Below are 21,447 nucleotides of genomic sequence, written 5' to 3'. Positions count from 1 at the left end.
TTTATATACAAAAATGTTCTGTTAGTGTCAGTCATGTATGTAGGATAAGGTTTCTGTTTGGAGTGGGTTTTTTTCCATTTCCTGCACTCATGAGTCTCTCTTCAGCCTTTGGAACTTAAATATCTTATACTGATGATAAAGAGGATGATATATATGCAAATTGTTTTTAATGTTCATCATATTTATATGGAAATGTGTATATATATATATGAATTAAACAGCTTTACACAAGGAACAGTGGCATTTAATTTTCAAGTTTATCTGAGTAAATGATAATGGCACAAAAATGGAAATGTAAGGAAGATTACATCAGTGTCATGTGGGAAATAATTGTGTATTGCTCTGGCCCCAGTGTTGAAGCCCTCCCTTCTGATCCTGCAGTTGGCTACTGGGCAGATGGATCTCACCTGCACTTCCAGATTTCATGGACTGCAGTTTGAAAAAGAAAACCGAGCTTCTAAAGTGAGATGATGTGCTTGGCAAGTTACTGAAAGACAGTAAAGATGAAAGTACAGAAAGTTTTTTCCACAGTCAGTTTTTATGTGCATCTACATACTATTTTAAACAAAAACATCTGCTTTACTGTCACCATTTTAAAGGCTGGAAAAGAATTCCTTTTTAAAATGCTGGGTTTTATTAACATTCCAGTTAGCAAACATATGTTATAATCGACTGTAATACCACATGATGAGAAAAGTTGGAATTCTGATATGGAAATGTGTTAAGATGTGGATGCTCCAGCCTAATTTTAGAGGGAAGGACACATCTATGAGCCTGCACAGAAAAAAAAAAAGCTGTTTAAAACCACCATGGAGTCACCATCCCTGGAAGTGTTCAAAAGGTGTGGGGATGTGGCACTTGGGGACACTAAAGTGGTGAACATGGTGGTGTTGGCTCAATGGTTGGACTCAATGATCTTAGAGTTCTTCTCTAGCCTCAGTGATTCTATGATTCTATGACAGCTGTGAACCTTTTCTGTTGGAAAACACAGGTACCTGGTCCTACCCGTGTCAGACATCTGCGAATCCTCTGCCTTAGCCTTTGGAACGGGATATTGCAGATTTGCCAAGCTTTCCCTTGGCCAAGCTTCCTTTTTTTTTTTTTTTTTTTTTTTTTTTTAACAGGGAAACTAAAACCACACAGTGCCTCTGTGTCTAATTTGGATTCTTACTCCAAACACAGACTCTGGGGAGCTCGAAAGACTGTGATGCCCTGTAGTCTCAAGCCCTCGTGCCTACAAACACCATTTGAATTTCAACCACCCCCACGGCTGCTGTGGGGTTTGCAAACCCAGCCCTTGGCTTATCTGATGGTGAAATAACACCTGTTGGTTAATTATAATAATTCTGCAATGTTTTTTTTCCATGAGGGCTGTTACACTACCAACCTCCACTTCCAATCTCTGCAAACCCCGATGGAGCCCAATGATCCTGATAGCGATGGAGAAGCACCAGGGGTTGCAGTGCGGTGCCCTCAATCTGAGCAGAAAAAAGTGGAAGGGGCGAGGGAGGAAAAAGAAAGAAAGAGGGAAAGAAAAAAATAAAAAAAAATTAAAAAAAAAAAAGCAGCAGGACAAGGAGAAAATCTACACCAGTATGGTTTCTATGGCAAATATCACCTGTTTCAGCGGCTGTTGTTAGCAACCAGCATACACAGCCAGGGCGCCGCAGGCAGAGCGGGGAGATGGATGAGTTTGGGGCTGATGATGAATATTTCCATCTCCCGGCCCGGCTCCAGCGGCAGGGATGAGCCCTTGCTCCTCGTGCCGCGTGAGGAGAAACAGAAGAGGATTTGGCTTCTTCCCTCGGCTCCAACCCACCATCTGCACAGGGGCGAGCCAGACCCTCCATATACCCTCACAACGCCCCGCAGGAGCACAGATCCCCTCCCCGGCTTTCAAGCCAGCGTTTTATTTCGTTTCTTATTAAGGCTCCTCGTCCTTAAAAGTTCACTCAAAAGTGCACGGCAGGGGGAAGCGGGGTAGAGGAGCCTCGGGGTGCCGCCCTCAGCCGCCCAGAGGGCTGGCGGGGGCTGTGAGGGGCGATGGCGCCCGGGGAAGGGAGCGGGGGCGGCCGTCATTACCGTGCCCGGCCATTCCCTGCCCGCCCGCACCGTCACTCGGCAACAGCGACCGCGGGACCTGAGGGGAGGCCGGGCTGGACATGGCTGAGGGGAGCCCCAGCTCCGGGTCAGAGGACATGGCCGAGGGGAGCCCCGGCTCAGAGGATTCCAGCGCCGGGCTGGGTATGGCTGAGGGGAGCCCCAGCCCCGGCTCGCAGGACGTGGCTGAGGGGAGCCCCAGCCTCGGTTCGCAGGACATGGCTGAGGGGAGCCCCAGCCCCGGTTCGCAGGACATGGCTGAGGGGAGCCCCAGCCCCGGCTCGCAGGACATGGCTGAGGGGAGCCCCAGCCCCGGCTCGCAGGATTCCAGTGCTGGGTTGGCCACGGCCATGGGGAGCCCCAAACCCAGCTCGCAGGTAACGCAGCACGGGCACACGCGCCCTCCCCAATTTAGCATCACACCCCTGAACGCGGACTCTGCAAACAGCCTCACACACACACACGTGCGCACACGAACACAGACCAGCCCTGTGCACACACATGCACTCTCCTGCACACACACTGCACACTCCTGCACACAGACCCCCCTGCAAACAGCCTCACACCACCCTGCAGACACACACACACCCCATTCACTCAGTCTCACACAGACCCCTGTGCAAACAGCCTCACACGAACATATAAACTTGCCCACACAGACCCCTCTGCAATCAGTGTCACACTCACAGACACACACACAGACTGCCCCTGCGAACAGCCTTACACAAACACATCCCCCCCTACACACAGACACAACACAGAGACCCCTCTGCAGACATCCTCACACACACACAGAGCCTGCACATCCCCATCCCTGCATAAACCATGACACACACACACACTCTGTGCTTACAGAGCCCAGTGTCCATCACTGTCACCTCCAGGTACAGCCAGAGCAGAGTGTATCTGTGTCTGCACTGCCTTGTGTGCACACCCCCTGCTCACCTCAGTGTTCCCATGCACACACATTGTGTGTCCCCTTTCCATGTACCTTTCCCAGCCATTTCCGCCCACTTTTCCTCCTCCATTTGCTAATTCCAGACGTTAGCACATGCCCAGGGATCTCTTTGCATCCTATCTAAGGCTTTAAGCACTAAACATCCTCATTTTCTCTCCCCAGGACATCTCCCACGTGCTGGCTAGAGCTTTTGGGGACCTGTACACTGGAGATATTTTTGGGGTGGACATGGAGGCAATTGGGATCGAGTCACAAGAAGGAGACAGTGTTGATCATGAGCGTTTCAGAGATGAGCTGGAGCAGGTACAAGTCCAAACCAAGTCAGAGTTTGGAATTCTTTAACTGCTACTTTGTAATTTCTATATCCTCTGTAAAATAAAATAAAAAGGCAGGTGTTGATGTTAAAAATTACTTTTTAGTGGAAATTCACTCGAGAACAGTTTCCCACAGAACCTTTCCTATAAATTAATATTCACATGATCTTTCATGATATTCTTGTCTCTGGACAGCTTTTCAGACACCATACAACCAGTAAAACCAGTAGCCCTTTAAATGCCTGTTGAACTAGTTGACAACTTCTCCCTGTACCTGCTGGTCAGGGTCCCAGACTTCCCATCTTGTCACCCCTCCAACAGCTGTTGTCAGAGTATAAAAGCAGAAGCTGTTGCTGGATGATTTGAGCAAGAGGTATTTTTTCCCATTTTCTGTCATCATAACATCACAAAGGTTATCAGAGATGAAAAATCTGAAGTTTTGTATTTCTCCTGAGTAATTTAATAATATGTCAGTGGACACAATATGTTTTGAGTAATATATGTGAGTACTTCTGCAAGGAACTGCTTGCATAGGATTAATTTCAACTTGACAGTACGTGACTGTATCGTGTATGTTACTGCTGGACTGGCCACTCAGCACTCTCTCCATCAGAAAAGAAAACTAGAAAAAGACAAACAGGCACTTTTAGGGCACAGTCCATCTGATCAATTTTAGTTATCAACTTTGGCACGGGGTGGAATTGTATTCTGGGTTCCACTGATAGTGGAGGAATCCCAGAATGAGCGGGAAAAGAGGAAGCATCTCATTTTAGTTGAGATATATCCTATCCTTTCTATTAAAAATATTAACTAGGATTATGTAATGGAAATAAAGAAATATTTAATAGAATTATTTAATTCTAGCAGTGTTCAAGGCCAGGGAGGGTGGGACTTGGAGCAGCCTGGTCTAGTGGAAGGTGCCCCTACCCATGGCAGAGGTTTGGAATGAGATGATTTTTAAGGTCCCTTCCAACCCAAATCGCTCTGTGATTCTGTGAGTCTGTGATGTAATTCTATTAAATGAGCCAAAATGTTAAACCTTGTCACATTAAAGTTGTAAAGCCTTGTTACATCTCAGTCAGGCTGCAGGTGCTCTTGAGATCAATGTCTATCAGTTTGTCTTGTTGGTGGTCTTGTGAGTCTCTGTGCCTTTGCTGAATTCTCTCTTTAACTTGCATCAAGACCTCTTTGAGGGCAGGATTTTTCTTTTAAGGTGTGCTTGGAAAGCGCTTACCATGCTGGGCAGAGGGATCCAAAATACATCAGGAGGAGTGAAGCATCATTGTTGGGATATTTGTGAGTTTTGGAAACCTTCCTTGTAACTAGAAAGGAATCCCAGAATCATAAAATCACAGGCTGGTTTGGGACCTTAAAGATCATCTCGTTCCACCTGCCCTGCCATGGACAGGGACACCTCCAACTAGGCCAGGTGGCTCCAAGCCCTGTCCAACCTGGCCTTTACATTCACTAGGAACATCCACTTTAATTCCTACACTTACAGGCAAAATACAGTGCACCAACTACTGTCCCACAGAAAGTAAAATATATTTTTCCTGTCATGGGAGTGTGTCCTCAACTTCCACACATTTTTCCTGGGCAATGCTTCTGACCCAGACAGGAATGACAGTGTTTTAGCAGGCCAGTTTATGCTTGTAAAGTGATGATGTTTTATCAAACTATCTCTGTTTACCTCTCAAAAGACAGATGGAAAACATTTAACTATAACAGCTCAAACTTCTCTGTGTTCACCCATGCCCGTGGCAGCTCCTTGCTGAGTGTAAGAGCCGACTGACAGAAGCTGACAAAGCAGAAGAGAAGATCATTCAGGCCCAGATCCAAGCAAAAGCTGAAGAGGAAAGGATCCTAAACCTGATGAAGGCAGAGGCAGGGGAAGATTTCCACAAAATGGGACTGCCACCAGGTGAGGGTTCTGGAATGTCTCTCCCCAGAACATGCTTAGGGTAGCTGGGAGCCAACTTGGGGTTGACTTTACATCAACAGAGCAACTTTGAAGGATTTTGTGCAGAGATTCGAGTGGAGTATCATTTGTCTAACAGTGAGAAACTAAACAATCAGGTCATTTTCAAGGTATTAAATTTGGGATTGGTGGGTTACCACCCAAATATTACAAGCATGCACACCTTGGTGTATTGCAGCAGCAAACAGAAATTAAATCCATCTCCAGTGGGTGCTTAGCTGGGTTTGAACTGAATTTAGAATCATGGAGATGCATGTCCAAGTCTTGGGATTAAAATACCAGACTCTTTCTCTATCCAAAAATATTACCTGAAAGGGATGAATTGTAAAAACAACATTACTTTGGACTGACCAAGGTAGTGTATCTTAAGGGGCTAATATTTTGCTTTTTTTGACTGACTTTTGCTCATTTGCTTTGCTGTTGCAGTGGCATCCTCTTTTAGGTGGACTGTGGATAATGCAATTCTCCGAAAAAATAATTTAATCTGCCCTGATGATTACATCACTGAGAAATTACCTCTTACTAAAGCACCAAAAGGTAACTTTTAAAGCAGGAAGAAATTTAGACTTTTTAGAACACTCTGTCATTGAAGCATTGGAGGATGTAGCAGATCTGAGTATACTTTTATTTTTTTTTATATATTTTTTTTTTTGTTTTTGCCAAAGCAGAAGGGACTCCAGTAATTTAAGCATAAAATTCCACTAAAGCCACATTCTCAAAATATAATTGACAAATTCAAAATTGTTGAGTGTAAATTTGCTTAAATATGATATTTAATGGTGGTTGCAGATTTGTTTACAGTTCTTTCCATCTGACACAAAAACTATATTAGTGAGTGTTCTGCCTCTATCCGAGGCAGTTATTTCATTAACACAAAGCTGCAACTACATCTTGTATACAGAGAAGGGAAGTGGTTACATTAAAGTAAAAACTATTTTCAGTGAAATAAAATCGTATTCTTTTATTCTGGGTTTAAAATTTTCCAGTTCTGGAATTATATCAGTTTATTTGCTAATCAAGAGCAGCAAGAAAAATCTTTCGGACAATGTCAAGATTTCTTTACTTCTTTTATTCCTGTGAGTGAAAGGTTTTAATATCATCAGGTTTTTCAGTCAAATCAAAACAAACATTTCTGAGTTATCAGCTCAATCACAAATTCCAAGATTTGGTTTTCTTTTTTGTTTTTTCCAATGGTAATTCCAAACAAAGCTAAAAATCTCACATCCCAGAGTTTCCTCTGAGGTGTCAATTTTGTTGTCCAGCTATAGGAACATGGGACTAGGTGGTGCATCCTATTTTTGTCAGTTTTCTGACTGTCTTAAGTCCATCATACAGATCTTTTTGTAAACTGAACGGGGCATTCTAAGTCCCACTCACTTGTAAGGTTAACATAACCTTCTGGGAGTAATTTATCTTTCTATGTAAATGGCTTCTTTAATTAGTATTTCCAAAAGCTTTCTTATGAAAGCACTAAACTTTGCTTGTGCAAAATAACTTAGAAAGGTGAATTAAATTCTAGAGGACTTATAGCGTATTTTTACCATCAACAAGACTTAAAATAAATTCATACACCTACGCTTAGACCAAGTGCTTATCATTTCTCTTACAGAATTAATTTCTTCTTTGAACTGCAGGAAAATCAAAACCCGGATACTTGAAAGAGACATTTCTTTGTAAGCAGCGTGCTCCTTTTCCTCTGGACCACGTTGTGTACCTATCTCCTAGTGGGACAAGTGTGTCTTCAACTCTGCCCTCAACTCCAGACTCCACCCACTACACTAAAAAAATCAGCAAGGTACATTTTACAAGTGTATTTGTTTTAGTCTGTCACAACTGTAAGGCTTGTTGCTGTTCCTGTAACAAAGGGGGAATATCAATCTGTTGTTGGTTCGGCTCCAGTCCTCAATGTATTTGATCTGATTAAAAAAATGAGAAGTACCTTATTTATGTAATAATTTTTATTGCTGCATAGCTTTCATTGCAGATATACAAATCGCCTTTTTCATCATCCTCAAAATTGCCATGTTTAATTTTGCACCATGATCTCTCTGTTTTTCAAAGAAAACTAAAACCTCAGGGAAACCAGCCTGGAAAGAGAGTAAGTTCCAAGAGGAGGGAGTAAGTGAGGACCTGGCCAGACTTGAGAAAAGGCAGAATTACTTGAAGAACCCACGCTTTTTCCCACTCAATACTCTTCATGGAGGCAAATCTCTGGTCATTTCTCAAGAAAAAGTGGACCAAATCATAGCCACGAGAAAAGCAGAAGATGCCAAAGGGTATGCAGGATCTACAGTCTGGATTCTGAGCTCCAGCACACACAGCTCCTCTATAGAATTACTGAGGGTTTGCACGTAGATACTTTGAGCTAAATGTTTTATATAGTCTCTTAGGAAACAAAGTATGCCTGTATGACATTTTGTTTTTGCCAAATGATACATTTTGCAATTTCTGATTTTATCAGTATTTAGAGAACCACTAAGAGAATGTCTCCTTTTTTTTTTATCTTTCAGTGCTACGTCATTTGTTCCCGTGTTTCTTGCCAATCCACCTACTGTGCTGTTTTCCTATGATGAAGTAGGGCTGGTGTACGAGGTGAGAACTTCTTTGTAGTAAGCTCATTCTACCACTGAGAAGTCTTATGTCCTATCTGGATCTACATATTTCACCCTATCTTTTGGCTTTCTGAATTTTAGCAAAAGTCTGAGTTTCTTCTTGATATTGAATTTGTGAGCCTTTAACTTCCTTGAAGATAATCCTTCTCACATGCCACTGACACAAACCAGTGAAAACTAAATGGACCCTTTTCAGTCTCTACTTTGTTTTGGTAGTATCTGATTCAGCCTTTATTGAATAAACTGAGATTTCTTGGGTTGATTGTGATGATGAAGTAGTTACTCCTACCTACTGAGTGAGGATACATACAACTGAGCATTTTTATTTTCTTTTTAAATGAAGATGACTATAGAGCTACAGAACATCACTTCAACAAGTCAGTATGTAAGACTTATCCCCCCCTCTACTTCAGCATTTTTCATTTGTCCAGGTAAGGGTTCTTTTTCTGCTTATAAGATGTTAACACATAAAAAAAAAAAATCTTAATTTATCTGCTTAAACAAAGATTTTTCAGAGATGCTGTGTTTGGTTCTGTTATCCATAGTGCTCAGTTCTTTGGGAACTGAAGGCTGACTTATGATATTCACATTTTTGTCTTGTGGCAAAGGAAAACTGTGTAATGTCTGCAAGTTTCTCCTCGTTATGAGAAGCAAATTTCAGGCAAAAAACATCTTGAGCTCTGTGGGGGTTGTGCATGGCCACAGATTGCACTGCCAGGCCTCTTGTGCTCATCCCTTCTTATCAGCTGGACTTGGGCAATAGCTGGGGGAAGTTTACAGGCACCTTTCCAGAGGGTGATGTGGTTGTAAATACCACTGCCAACTGCGGGAGGTTTTAATTTTTTTTAAATCCTTGCTTTTTTTTTCCTCCCCCCCAAGGAAAATTCCCAGGAAAGGGAGGAATGATTGCTCCTGGGATGGCATGCCAGTATACAGTCCAGTTTATTCCCGAATATCTGGGAGATTATGAAGATCATATATTAGTGGAGACTCAATCATCAGAACCTCTTCTGATCCCAATCCAAGCTAAAGTATCACTTCCAGTATTAACATGTCAGTATTGTCCAAATCTTAAATTTTTCTAAAGCTGGGGTTTTTTTTATTTGACTGTCTTCAATTTTGTGTCACAAAACAAATGTGGAAAAAATTGGCAGTTCATTTTCTGCATTTTGATATCTATCTCATTGTCACTCATTGTAGATTTATTAGTTATTAAAATGAAATCCTGTCAATTTTTTCCTCAATTATTCATTAAGCTCTTTTCACTCTATTAGAGGAGTGAGCAGGAGCCAGTCTTCTGGGTTTGTGTAATTACTACTAGAACTGTAATTACTAGGCCTAAATATTATGGAATTATAATTTAATTATAACTATTTGATGCTATTAATTAATATTCATGGAATGTGAAGTTAATTATATATGGATATGACATATCTGCACCTCTCAGATCTCTGACCTCAACTGCACCAACCAGGATTACTTTTGCAAAAATTTGCTTTGATTTTTTTTTTTTTGTGAATTCACCTTTCCTGCTATACTGAGCTTTTTAAAAATCATCTTGCTTTTTATCATTCAATAATCATTAAGTAGGAAGCACCATTAAAATGTAAAGTGGATGTAGAAATGTACACTTCACACTGTTCAACTTTCAAATGGAAAGAATTTGAGGGGGTTTAGGATTGTAAAACCTGGCATATTCACATGCAGTAATGTCTGTAAACAGTTATTTAATCAGCAGCCTTCACTGCCTCTGGAGCCTGATTTTCTGTGTTATTTGTTGCAGTGCCTCCCATTATAGACTGTGGTCCCTGCCTTGTTGGAGGAATAAAAGCCACATCAATTCTGTGCAGAAATGAGGGCGTTAGGACTGGGAAGTTCTCTATAATGCCAAAGAAAGCCTGGCCCTCTCCTAACCCTGGGGTGAGTGATCAGAAGGGCAATAGTGAGCATGGGGTGGTACAAGTGCCCTGGTGTGAAGGCATTTTGAGCTACTCATGGTGTATTAGCACAAAAGTCATAAGGCCTTTGCTGGAGACATTTGTGTTGTGCCATTCCTTCAGGAATTCACATTTATCCTCAAGACCAATCTCCCTGGATGTCTGTACCCTCTGCTCTGGCTTGCCTCTGGGAGGAGTTGTCTTGCTCAGGGGTGAGGTAAACTGAGGCTTGGATCAGGGAAAGGAAAAGTGGCTTTTTTTTAACTTTACCCTTGAAGCAAACAGAACTGCAATCAGTTCTAGCATTGCTTCAGCTCATTTCCTCCCCACCAAAGGTATCCCTCACTGAGCTTGCTGCACCTGTAGACACCAGTCCTGCTCTGTCTTTAGCTTCCCACCACAAACCAGGGTGTAGGTGAAAGGGCCAAAGAAGATGAGATGTGACAGGCAGATTGGCATTTTTGGTGTTGGAGAGAGGGCTGATGGGCCAGGTTGTCCCTCCTGAAACTCTTTATAGTTCCAGCTCAAAGTGGCACAAGCATGGAACAACAGACAGAGCCCCTGTGCTCAGGCAGAGCTGTTCTGCTGTGAACATGAATATGACACTGCCATTTGTATTTGGAGACAGAGCTTTTCCCCCAACTTTCACCAAGGTCATTATAAAGCATTTTTTTATAAACCTTTTTTTTTTTTCTGATTAATCCATGTACAAAAGCCACTTGCTTTTGAGATGTATGAAAAAAAATATGGTAAGAGGTTAAACAGTGATGTAATACACTGCCTGTTTCAGGTAACCCTGTATTTTAAAAGCAACAACCTGATCAATTTAATTTATTAATTTTTTTAAACACCTTAGGCTGTTGCCACTGTTGATTTTGTGATACAAGATCCTTTTGGGATCCAGCCTGCTGTTTTGGAGCTGATTCCAGGGCAGAGTGCAACAGTAGAGGTTCGTACTAAGTGCCATAGAAAGCTTTTATACTTGAGCAAACACATTAGCAAGCAAGATCATTTTAGATGGTCTTGACTGGACTTTGCAAATTTGGCTTTATGTGAGCAAAGAATGACACTGCCTGTTTCTTGCAAAATGTAAGATTTAATTACTAATCAGTAAAGCTGTCCTTTAGTGGACACTTATTGTATTGCTTCCTCAAGAGAATCAGTTACAGATGTTGCTATTTCCCTTCTTTCTTCCAGGTCCTGTTTTTCCCTTCTTTGCCAGAGCCCTCAGAGCAAACATACACCCTTCTGTGTGACAATTGTCCAGTCAATGATGTTACAGTTACAGGTTTGTTTCTGGCACCTTTCAGAGCTCACATTCATAACTCTGTAGGTACTCAGATAATGTGAGTGGTGCTTGATGGCTTGAAGTGATGGTAACATTTTGTGTCATTGGATTAATACTGTGTCCCCTGATGGTGTTAAATGCTAAGCATTTTTTTATTACTGTTATTACTGTTCCTTCCTTAGTGAAGGAAATACATGGGATTCAGAAAGCACTGAGCTTTTAACCCACTGTAGCCAAAAATCCAATGTAAAATGTCACCAAGTAGCAGGAAAAAAAAACCAAACATTTTCCAGATGCAATTAATTTCTTTTACTTTTCTATCAATAAGATAACATGGCAAACTATAAAATATCAGCTGCAGCATGGCAAAAATGATGTAAATTTAGGGCACAGCTTGTATGGGCGTATTCAGGAGATGTAGGCAGTCTTTGGATTAGCTGATGAAACCAGTTGAAATTCTTTTAGTGTTTGCTCTGTAATGTAACTGTGAGTGCTATAACGGGAAACTTGACTTGTAGTCTGCTGAATCACTTTATCACAGGTATTTCCTTTGGATATAACTGTGATAAAGTCTTGGATATAGACTTTTTATTGGTACATTTGCTACTTATTTTAATTTTAATATACTGCTCAAAACATCTGGGAGCTACATTGTCAACCATGTAAAGATCCTGCTCACTTCAGTGAAACAATGCTGGTGTAAGAGAGCTGAGGCTGTGGCCCTGAAATCCAAGTCTGTTAAACTCATGAAGAGAAAGCCTGTGTTGTTACATGTTGATAAACAAAGAACATCAGGAAAATATTGAACAATTAACACATTGGAGTTCTGAAACTTGAGGAAACACCAGATATAATCAGTAATAGCCATGACTGGCATTTGCTGTCAGTGAGTGATGTGAACCGTGTGGCATGGGCAGCTGGTAAACAGTAATGCCTAAATATTTCTTCCAGGGGTTGGAGAGCTGATTGCTCTGGAGCTTGTGTTCGTCACGGGAGGAGAAAGCAAACCTGAGCTGGGTGAAGTTACTGATGTGACAGCACAGCATCTCATCCGGTTTGACCCCCAGAACCCACACACCAGCGAGGAGAAGAAATTGGTTTTAAGGAACTCCACGTACGTAGCAACTGTTACAGTCACACTCTGCAGTCTGGACATCCTGGTAGGGATCTCATTTGTGAGTCTGTGTTGGAGAAACCTTCATGCACTTGATAAACTTGGGCAGCAGCTTTGCTTCCTTTTGCTGCAGTTCTGTGGTAATTAAGGTTCAAGGATACTCTTGTAATGGCAGGAACGTTGTGCATAGGTCAGACATTGTGGCAGACATTAGCCAAGGTCAATATATTTGCTTCAGTAGAAATAAATCTACAATTCCAAAAGATTCATAAATGTGGATGTTTGCAGGAAATATTTACAGGGTAATCCAGATGAGATTGATCTAACCCTACATGTCTATCTATTCTTGTGCTACTGAGCTAAGGACTCTTTTCCTTTCATAGTGCAGGGAAATAGATGCTTCCAAGGCTGCAGTGCTGACTGTAGACATCTCCCATAGAACAAGTCATAATACATCCTCGACTCCACCTGATCTCCACTAATTAATATGGGAGCCCAATGTAATCAATTTGTATTAAAACTCTCAGATGATTCCTGCTGTTGAGTCCTAACAGAATGAAATATAAACTCAATTTGAGGTCAAGGAATATGTCCCTGTGGATAATTACATCATACTGAACACAGTGGCATCCTGATTTTGCTCAAAATCAGTCAGACTTCAACAGAAGTACACTCGTGCATGATGGCAGCATTTGGAGGCTGCGCACATCAAGGCAGTGAGGAGGTCAGTGCTAGCACAATTAATGTAAATTGCTACTTGCTACAGTGAATATCTGACAGTTTGTTTTGTGGCCTGGAAATCACACGTGCATAATGCCAGAACAGGCTGATGTTTGGGTAAAGAAAGTGTGATCTGGTGAACTGGACACTGTAAACTGACAAAGGTGTGACAGTGCCAATTTCCACATCTTCTCTGTGCTGTAATCCTCACAGCAGTCTCTGCACATCTGCTGTCAGCATTTGTGTAAAACAAAGCTGGCCAGGCTGAGAGTAAACTCCACAGAAGCAGGAAAGAGAAACCTTTCTTCTGCTACAGAAAGTGATACAAGAAATTGTGAATGTCCAGGTTTGTCAGTGATACTGTCAAATTCCAGTGTCCTTCCCCTTCTTAGTAAGGCAAAGTTTTTGAGGTCAGCATGTCAAGGTTTTCAAACCCATGAAGACATTCCATAGAATCCACTTCTGCTGAAGCAAGCCAGTTAAGCAACCTTTTCTGGACTGCAAACAGTATGGCAGAGCCTTGGCTGTAATTTTATCTGGAGCCATTGTGTTTGTTGACATGTTAAAGACCACATCTTGCACTTGGATGAAATTCAGAATCTGATGTAGATCATCAGCAGTGATCCAAGGCAAACATACTGATATCAGCAGGAACAGCCCTGTTCATCTCAGATCCTTGTAGGGTTTCCTAAAAGCTGGATTCTATGACAAGTCAAGTAAGGCAAGGAAGTGTTAGCATATCTTAAATATTTATATAATTTACTTTCATATTTTAGCATGTTCTTTGTACAGTTTAAATACTCTAGGCTGTCTCATCAGCTTTGTAGCTCACAAAGGCTGGGAAGTCAAACCCCTGTAATTTGTAAAGAGATGAATTTCCTACGTGGAAAAAGGATCTGAAAATTTTCTCCCAACACAACTGATTTTTTGACCGCAGCTTTTTTGTTGTTTATTGACCTCTCTGCAGCCATGTAGAACTTCCCTTCTTCTGGCAGATAAGAAAGCCTGATCTGAAACCATTAATACCAGAAGGAACCACAGACTTTACAAAGGCTGAATACAATCAAGACACAGAGTCAGCCTTCTCCCTAAAGCCTGAGCAGGGAGTTTTGCTTCCCTGTGCAGACCATGAGTTCATCCTCACTTACACTCCACAGGAGGTACGGCTCGTGATTCCTTCCTATCTACAAACTCCAGCTGTGTATTTTTATGCAAGTCATAAAATCCTTGCTGTGCAACTTTTCTAAATTAAATTTGATTAGCTGGTACTATGCTCTGATAAACAGTGTTCAAAATGTAGAAAAAGTTACTAAAGGAAAACATGTTTTGACTGCAAAATGTGAGGCAGTTTCTGATCTCATGGCGTTTTCGGGACTGACTGGACACAATTAATTTTACACTGAAACTGTGGGCATGTCCTCATAGCTGCAGCTGTGCTGGCTGGTGAAGTTACGCCCCTTCCCACTCTACCAGCTCCTCCACCAGCTCCTGACCCTTCCCCTTCTGCTTTGGGGATGTGTCCCACACCTACTGCACTGCAGCCCAAATAAACTGGTTTGCAAACAGGGATTATTTAAACTGTTTCCAGCTGTAGCTTTTCTGGCTCGAAATGGGCCCTGTGAACAGCTGAGTGGTAAATAAAAGGGGACAGTAGGAACCTTTGGCAGAGAGATGCTGGTGTGCAGCTGTGGGTAAAGAGGGGTGCAAGGATGTTGGATTGCAGCTGTGCCAGTGACTGTTCTCTTAATTCTGTTCTCCTCTGTCCCTGTAAATAAGGAGCATGAGCTCACTGTGTTTAAAGAAACTTGATCCAAACTAAGCCCAAGAGTGGGAATATCCCATGCTGTGATGATTGACAGACGTAAGAAATACCTTAAATAGGTATGGAAAAGAAACTAGCTGGCTTTTTAAAAATATTTTAATCAGTTAATAGAGTATTTATTTAATTAAAGTATACACTGAAATTAATATCTGTCTACAAACAAGTGAAGCTTTTGCAAAGCCCTAAGATTTAAGGCCTGCTTCTGTGTTTCCTCTTTTTCCCCCTCCATTAGAATACAGAAGGCATTCTCTTCCCATGATGGAAAAGTCGTGTTTCTTGCTCAAGATCAGATTGATGGTCAATTAAGCAAAATACCCTGGAGCAGTTAGAAGAAACTTTTAAACTAGTACAGCAGTACTGAGCTTAATTTGGGGAGCCTTTGCAGATGCTTGTGCATAGTATGCAATATACTGGGGAAATAATAACAAGCACGTCAAAAGTGAGTATTTTTCTTGGAACCATACACCATGAGATCAGAATCTGGCTTCATATTTTGCAGTCAAACATGTTTTCTTTTAGCAACTCCAGAGTTTGAATATCGTTTATCAGAGTTAAGTACTCCGATGATGATCATTCATCCTTTACGTGTAAACTGCTTTTCCATCTTTTTTTTTTTTTTTGATTTCTCAACATAACTGATTACTTGACATTAAAATCCTTTTTCTCCTTCATCTGTGTAGCTGAAGAGTTACCACAGTGTGATTCAGATGGTACTGAGGGACATCCCAGAATCACCTTGGTAAGCTGAGGAACATTCCCCAGTAAGATGTGCTGTTGCACAATTCATCTGTGCTATTGCATTGACTTACTGGGATTTTTCTTCTTTCTGGTGATGATGGATTGACAAGTATAAAGAATTTTATCTGCACAACTAATTGTGGTACAAAGAGCATCTCTGATATCTTCCCTCATGCCTAAACAGATGTCTACCCCTGGCTTTCCCTCTCTTGGAAAAAGACAATACTGTCATTTTATCTGCTTATTTTCCAGGTTTTCTGGTTATTACTATTTGTCCCAGCAGTCTGTGACATACATACTTGTTCATGGACAGACTGGGACAACCGTAAAGAATGATGAAGTTTTTAATTGTCCCCAGGCTGAGCTAATTGCACACTGACAGTCTGTACTTGAGAAACTTTTGATGATTTTCAGTTTTCATCTGGCAATTAAAAGGCAGGATCCAATTTAATACCAGTTTAAGATGTTTAATGATTCTGCCATATTTCTCCCAAAGTTTAGAAAAAGAGGGGATGCTTCAAAACGTCCCAGAATGCAAAGCAGAGGATGTAATAGCACTGGAAATAGAAGTTAAAGGATCAACAGAACCATTTCATTTTCTTCTGGAACCATATGCCATCTTTGTCCCTGGAGAAAACTTCATCGGTGTAAATTTCAGGAAAACATTTAAGGTTTGTTTGCTTTTGACTTCATTGTTATCACGTGTTTTGTGTCACCAGGTGTCTTAGGTTTCATTAGTAGATATCAGATGGTCTGTGTTATTTTAGTTTTTCTGAAATGTTTTTAAATGAACCCATGACTCCAGGAGGGTCTGCACCAAAATCCCCTACCCAGCCCCCTCAGCCCTGCACTCCAGGCAGCAGCTTTTGTTCCTTTTTTCATCTCTCCAATTCGATAGCACAGATTTTTACTCTTCTAAAGGCTTTTCTGGGTCACTAACTAAGTACTGCTTGTCACTTCTGCAGTGTAAAGGTTTTCCAGCTGGGAGGAATAGCCAGTGGATGATTAAATTAGTTCATAACAGAGACACTGTTCATTCAGAGAACTGCAGCAAGCAGAGAAGAGCTACAAAAGTCACACGTGCTGCAGCTTCCTACATGTTATTCTTTGCTGCAGTTCTGATAATTTCTATCTGGCCATTTTGGGACAAAATGCTGCTGCAATTGTCCACTCACACAGCATCCTCTTCAGCGTAGATCAGGATCCTTTTGATCTTACACTCACTTGGGAAAAAGAGGCTTGCCAGCAGGAGCCAGGCAGGAAGACATTTCCCAGTTAATGGTTTTCCCATTTTTTCTTAGAGATCCTGCTAATTAGCATTTGGTTTTGTGCTTTCTCTTCCTAGAACTTATTTTTCAATTTAAGGCAGCTATTCCATACTTTCCAGTAATCCAGTGTAGCCACACATGTAATATAAGTAATTAAGCCACTTACTGATGATATAATTACATTCCTTGCAGTTTCCAACTGTTTTTTTGCTCTTAAAAAGATAAGACTTTTAACTATGCTTAGAGGTAATTGTGCTGCAGAGAACAAAGTTATTTGCTGCAATGAAGAAATAATGTCTGACTAGATCTGAGGAGTGGGCCAAAGATTTCAAGAGCTTCCATCTCCCTTAAAACAGACCCTTTGGCAAAAAAAGTCTGCACTCAAAATTAAAATTTGCAGTTTAAGTTTAGAAAGTCTGTTGTATTTTTGGAAAAATGGGGGAAAAGTTAAAAACCCTTCAAATATTGTAGTGTTCTTGGAAAGAATGGTTAATGGATTTCCTTCAGGTTTCAGGAAACACCTTCACCTGTGTGAAGAGAGCCACTGTGCTAAATAAATGATGACTCACAGTACCTAGTTTTCAGTGTATCAGTGCTCTCAGCAGATTGACTTGTTGCTGTGAAAGCTTAAGGTGTGTTAATTGTCTCATTGATTTTATTTGTTTCAGCTGTGGAACAACAGCAAATCACTGATCAAGTACACGTGGGACAAAATCACAGCCTCTGAGATCATGGAAGTTTTTCCTCCTACTGGTGTCATAGGTAAAGATTCTGTGACTTGCAAGCATCAGTTAGTGACAGAAATGACAGCAATTGACAATATCAATTTATGACAGTCACAGAGCACTGTAAAGCAAACTGCAAAAATACCTGATCCCCAGCCCACTGGAGCCAGCAGGAGACTTAGTTTGGTTCCAGGAGCTTCAATAGCAGATTTGCAGCAGGTAGTTTCTGGAAAAAAAAAAAAAAAAAAAAAATGGTGAGCCAGCACCCTGACTTTTTCTTTTGTAGACGTAAATAATTGCTGTGAATTTGAACTGGCAATTACTGGAAGCAAACCTGGTGTCATCAGCCATAACCTGCAGTGTAACGTTGAGCCATGCCCAGAGCCAGTTGTGCTGCACGTTGAGGCTGCTTTTAAGGTAAGGAGCAGTTCAGCATTGGGGGATGATGACTGTGGGGCCTGACCATTGTCCATGAAAAGCTGTTTTGTCTCTCAAAGCCTTGAGAAATCTAAAGAAGTTAAGAACAGGAGGTATTTTTGCTGTCTAGTAACCATTGAGGCAACCTTGATACTCCCGAGGCACTCAGAATTTTCCTGCATCACACACAGTGCATTTGCTTTCTGATATTGTCTGTGAAATCAAATGTTGATCTTAGCTGATGTCTGCTTCTTAATTACCCTGTTTTAGCAGAGGTGGCCATTCTGATGTTTGTTTCCTGGTGTCCCAGGGTCCATGTCTTTGTATTGATGTTCCATCGCTCCGGTTTGGTTTGACTAAGCAGGGTGAGAGTGTGTTAAGAACCTTTGAGATTAAAAATCTGTGTCAAGTGCCAGCACAGTGGAGGATGCAAGAAAGCCAGGTTTGTCTAGCTGAAAGGAATGAAGAGGTAAGTCACTGCTACAACTGCCTGTGTTCCATCTTTAGCTGGTTTTTTTTCCTGCTGCTTAGGAGTTGTAATATTCATTCTAGACATCAGAAATTCTAATTTTTGTGACTTCTTCTGAAACTGGTCCCGCCCAGTTTCATGAGTACATGAGTTCTTTTGAGATTAAATGCTTCTTTACAATTTTTCTCTATTTCCATTGATTACAAATTCCCTGGCAGTCTGATCTAAAGAGACACAGAGTATTTCCTGTATGACATTCATTGCTGAGAGGTTAAGGCTTTAGAGGAACTGAGGCTGCTAAACACTCCTCCCACACACCCACATCAGCATCTGAGACAAGAATCACAGCCCCCACTCTACAATGGTGCTCTTCCTGTTGCAACTCTTCCAACCCTCCTTCCTCACCCTTCTCTCCAAGAATCTTTCCAGCTTGTGGCACCTTGCTGCTGTTTGGGAGCAGACACTGCAGCTGAGGCTGCTTCCCCTGCACCTTTCCCTTCAGTCCATGCCCAGCCAACCCTGTTATGCCCTTGGCTGTGACTGCTCTTCTCTCAGAAGCAAAGTCCTGCCTGCTCATGCAGCCAGGTTTTCACAGAGCTGGCTCTGTGCTCCCTGACACCAACCCAGGGGGCACTTGAGGGGCAGAGAGAAAAGACATGTCTGAGGGGAAACTGGACACATGCAAGCCCTACTTAGATTGTGTGGCTTCACCATTTTACCCTTGCTTTGTAGACGTCAAAAATTTCCTCTCTCCTCTCCCAGGTATCTCCCTTTACCATCCAGCCACCAGGTGGAGAAATACCTCCTTTGGGTGGATGCAGTGTGTCAGTTCAGTTCACATCACTGCAGTGCCAGCGTCTCCAGACAGTACTGGAACTAGAGGTAGAAAATGGAGAAGGAAGGTAAGGGGGGAAAGCAGCATTCTGTTTTGGTTTTCCTGGGATTGACATGTTTTCATTTTAGATGAAAATAGAAAAACTATAAACTCAGAGTGGGGTTGTTTAACCTATCAATGAACTACCAAATTGCTAATATTGCTAAATAGAATCATCATTCTTCCCAGCATGCTGTTGTATGTCTAGCACATTTCGTTAACGATAACAATAGACCATCTGTGTGTTTATTTCCAGTTATCTTCCTGTTTTTGTTGAAGTTCAGACCCCCCGAGTGTGCCTGATATCTAGTCATCTAGCATTCCCTGAAATTTATACTGGAGTTCCTGCCAAAGCAACCAGTAAACTTTTTAACCAGACACTGCTGCCAGCAAAATACTTATGGGGAAAGGTAAATGCTCTTCTGATGGATGAAGCACACAGCAGGGATAGAAATGGCAATTTTATAGAAATACAAATAACAACTATTCTTAAAAGCTTTTCTGATGTATCTTTTGAGGAGCAATTGCTGTTTGCTGGATTAGGAGCAGAACTTCAACTTTCCACCAGCCTTTATGAAAAGATTAACTACCAGATGATGTCCATATGTTCTTACTGTCTGTGGATCATCCCTGGAAGAAGGGCTGGGCAGATGTGAGGGGTCATAGGGTATAAGCTACCAGAGTATTAAGCTAAGTCCCATGGCAGTGTAGGGTTTGCATTTAATTAAGTAGAACAGAGAAACTCTGGTGCTTTTGAATTGTCTGAATTTTGCTCAAATTTCACATTCTGGGTGGGATTCAGTTTAGGGATTGGGAGCCCTACTTTTAGTGTCAGTGTGTAAGCTGTGGTCAGTGGAACTCTATCAGTGCCTTGGTCACTCAGATCTACTCTGGCAGGTAGGACCCAGCTCAGTTGCCTTTGTAAAAGCACTCAGAGCCATCCAAGATGACCTTCGGTGCCCAAGGATCCTAACAGAGCATGTGGATCCTACAGGACCTACAGGAAAACACTTTGGAACATCTGGAGCCTAGGAAGAGTATCTACAGCATTTCTCCTCATATCTGATGTTTGTGTATGAGCAACTGAGTTGAAGCCCTGGATTCAGTCCATGTGCAGTTGGGCACTTAGGGAAGGGGCCAGCACCAGGATTGTTTCTCTCTCACCTCTACAGTGGAGAGAGATGGGACACCTCTTGGATCCTGCTCCGATATCAGATGGGTTGGCTTCACCCTGGAAAGGTTTGTGGCTGTGAGGGGGAGGGCAGTGACCCTGCTCCCAGCCCAGAAACCTCAGCTTAGCACCTCAAAGTCATTCGGAAATGAATGTAGGCATGAGGATCTCGTCACCCATGGGGAATTATAAAGCAAGTCTTGACAAACTGTAGGTGTTGCTACCTGGAAGTGTCCTAAACCTGAGAATAGCTTGGTCTTGATGTGAAGAGACAATCTGAGAGAACCAGCTTTAGTCTGAAAGTCTGTCCTTTCTGTTTGGCAGCTCATTGGAAGCCAGGCAGTTTCCTGCTCTGTCGCTGTCTTCCCAGCCCGTGGCACCTTGGGCCCAAATGAGGAAAAAGAATTCTGCATAGAGCTGTCAGCCAGCCTCGTGGTAAGGTTAAAAACTGGGGCACAGTTTTATCAAAACAGCAACACTGGCTTTTTCATCTCACCTCCATCTGGCTAAAGGGAACAATTTCTGTACAAAACCACATACTCTCTTTTCCTGCACAGTATCTCTGAAATTGCTTTGCTTGAGAGGTACCATGGTTTGAAGGCAAGAATTAAAAGTAGTGCACATGGTGTGCAATTTCTAACCTGCCTCTTTGTTTATCAGCTGTTCCTGTTTTCTTTCTTTCTTTCTTAAATGCCTGTTCAACTGCTCTTCGTGCTTATCAGTTTTCCTGGAGCACACAGATCCTGGCTTTGCATTATCCCAAATGAAATGGAGCAGGCTGGCATATAGAGTATATATATGTATATATCTATATGGTTTTCTGAATGCAGCTGGGCCTGTGACATTTTGATATTTGGAAATTTCAAAGAGGCTGATGGGACTGAGAGTCTGAAAAATAGGGAGTAAACTGCAGAGCTTACAAACTTCAGGAATTCAGCCACA

The 21,447-nt window shown here is 41.9% G+C and overlaps 1 protein-coding gene across 1 annotated transcript in view; it reads left to right on the top strand.

Annotated features, from left to right (window-relative positions):
* The first annotated feature begins 2,288 nt into the window (after nucleotides 1-2,288).
* Nucleotides 2,289-21,447, top strand: part of DLEC1 (DLEC1 cilia and flagella associated protein) — a 33,494-nt gene continuing 14,335 nt past the window's right edge. Inside the window, exons 1-22 of the mRNA XM_050318178.1 lie at nucleotides 2,289-2,477; nucleotides 3,221-3,361; nucleotides 5,137-5,293; nucleotides 5,777-5,887; nucleotides 6,985-7,145; nucleotides 7,412-7,626; nucleotides 7,861-7,942; nucleotides 8,306-8,393; nucleotides 8,842-9,015; nucleotides 9,746-9,882; nucleotides 10,756-10,848; nucleotides 11,097-11,187; nucleotides 12,139-12,301; nucleotides 13,989-14,181; nucleotides 15,524-15,582; nucleotides 16,078-16,252; nucleotides 17,518-17,611; nucleotides 17,861-17,991; nucleotides 18,302-18,460; nucleotides 19,223-19,362; nucleotides 19,591-19,744; nucleotides 20,830-20,940. Of these exons, the coding sequence (XP_050174135.1) occupies nucleotides 2,319-2,477; nucleotides 3,221-3,361; nucleotides 5,137-5,293; nucleotides 5,777-5,887; nucleotides 6,985-7,145; nucleotides 7,412-7,626; nucleotides 7,861-7,942; nucleotides 8,306-8,393; nucleotides 8,842-9,015; nucleotides 9,746-9,882; nucleotides 10,756-10,848; nucleotides 11,097-11,187; nucleotides 12,139-12,301; nucleotides 13,989-14,181; nucleotides 15,524-15,582; nucleotides 16,078-16,252; nucleotides 17,518-17,611; nucleotides 17,861-17,991; nucleotides 18,302-18,460; nucleotides 19,223-19,362; nucleotides 19,591-19,744; nucleotides 20,830-20,940 (2,988 nt within the window). The 5' untranslated portion in view covers nucleotides 2,289-2,318. The remainder of the gene's footprint in view (nucleotides 2,478-3,220; nucleotides 3,362-5,136; nucleotides 5,294-5,776; nucleotides 5,888-6,984; nucleotides 7,146-7,411; nucleotides 7,627-7,860; nucleotides 7,943-8,305; nucleotides 8,394-8,841; nucleotides 9,016-9,745; nucleotides 9,883-10,755; nucleotides 10,849-11,096; nucleotides 11,188-12,138; nucleotides 12,302-13,988; nucleotides 14,182-15,523; nucleotides 15,583-16,077; nucleotides 16,253-17,517; nucleotides 17,612-17,860; nucleotides 17,992-18,301; nucleotides 18,461-19,222; nucleotides 19,363-19,590; nucleotides 19,745-20,829; nucleotides 20,941-21,447) is intronic.

Source organism: Myiozetetes cayanensis, unplaced genomic scaffold (genome assembly GCF_022539395.1).
Source record: "Myiozetetes cayanensis isolate MyiCay16 unplaced genomic scaffold, myiCay2020 scf1, whole genome shotgun sequence".
NCBI classification, from domain to species: domain Eukaryota; kingdom Metazoa; phylum Chordata; class Aves; order Passeriformes; family Tyrannidae; genus Myiozetetes; species Myiozetetes cayanensis.
The sequence above is the reverse complement of the archived record's forward strand: the minus strand, read 5'-3'. Positions and strand labels throughout refer to the sequence as shown.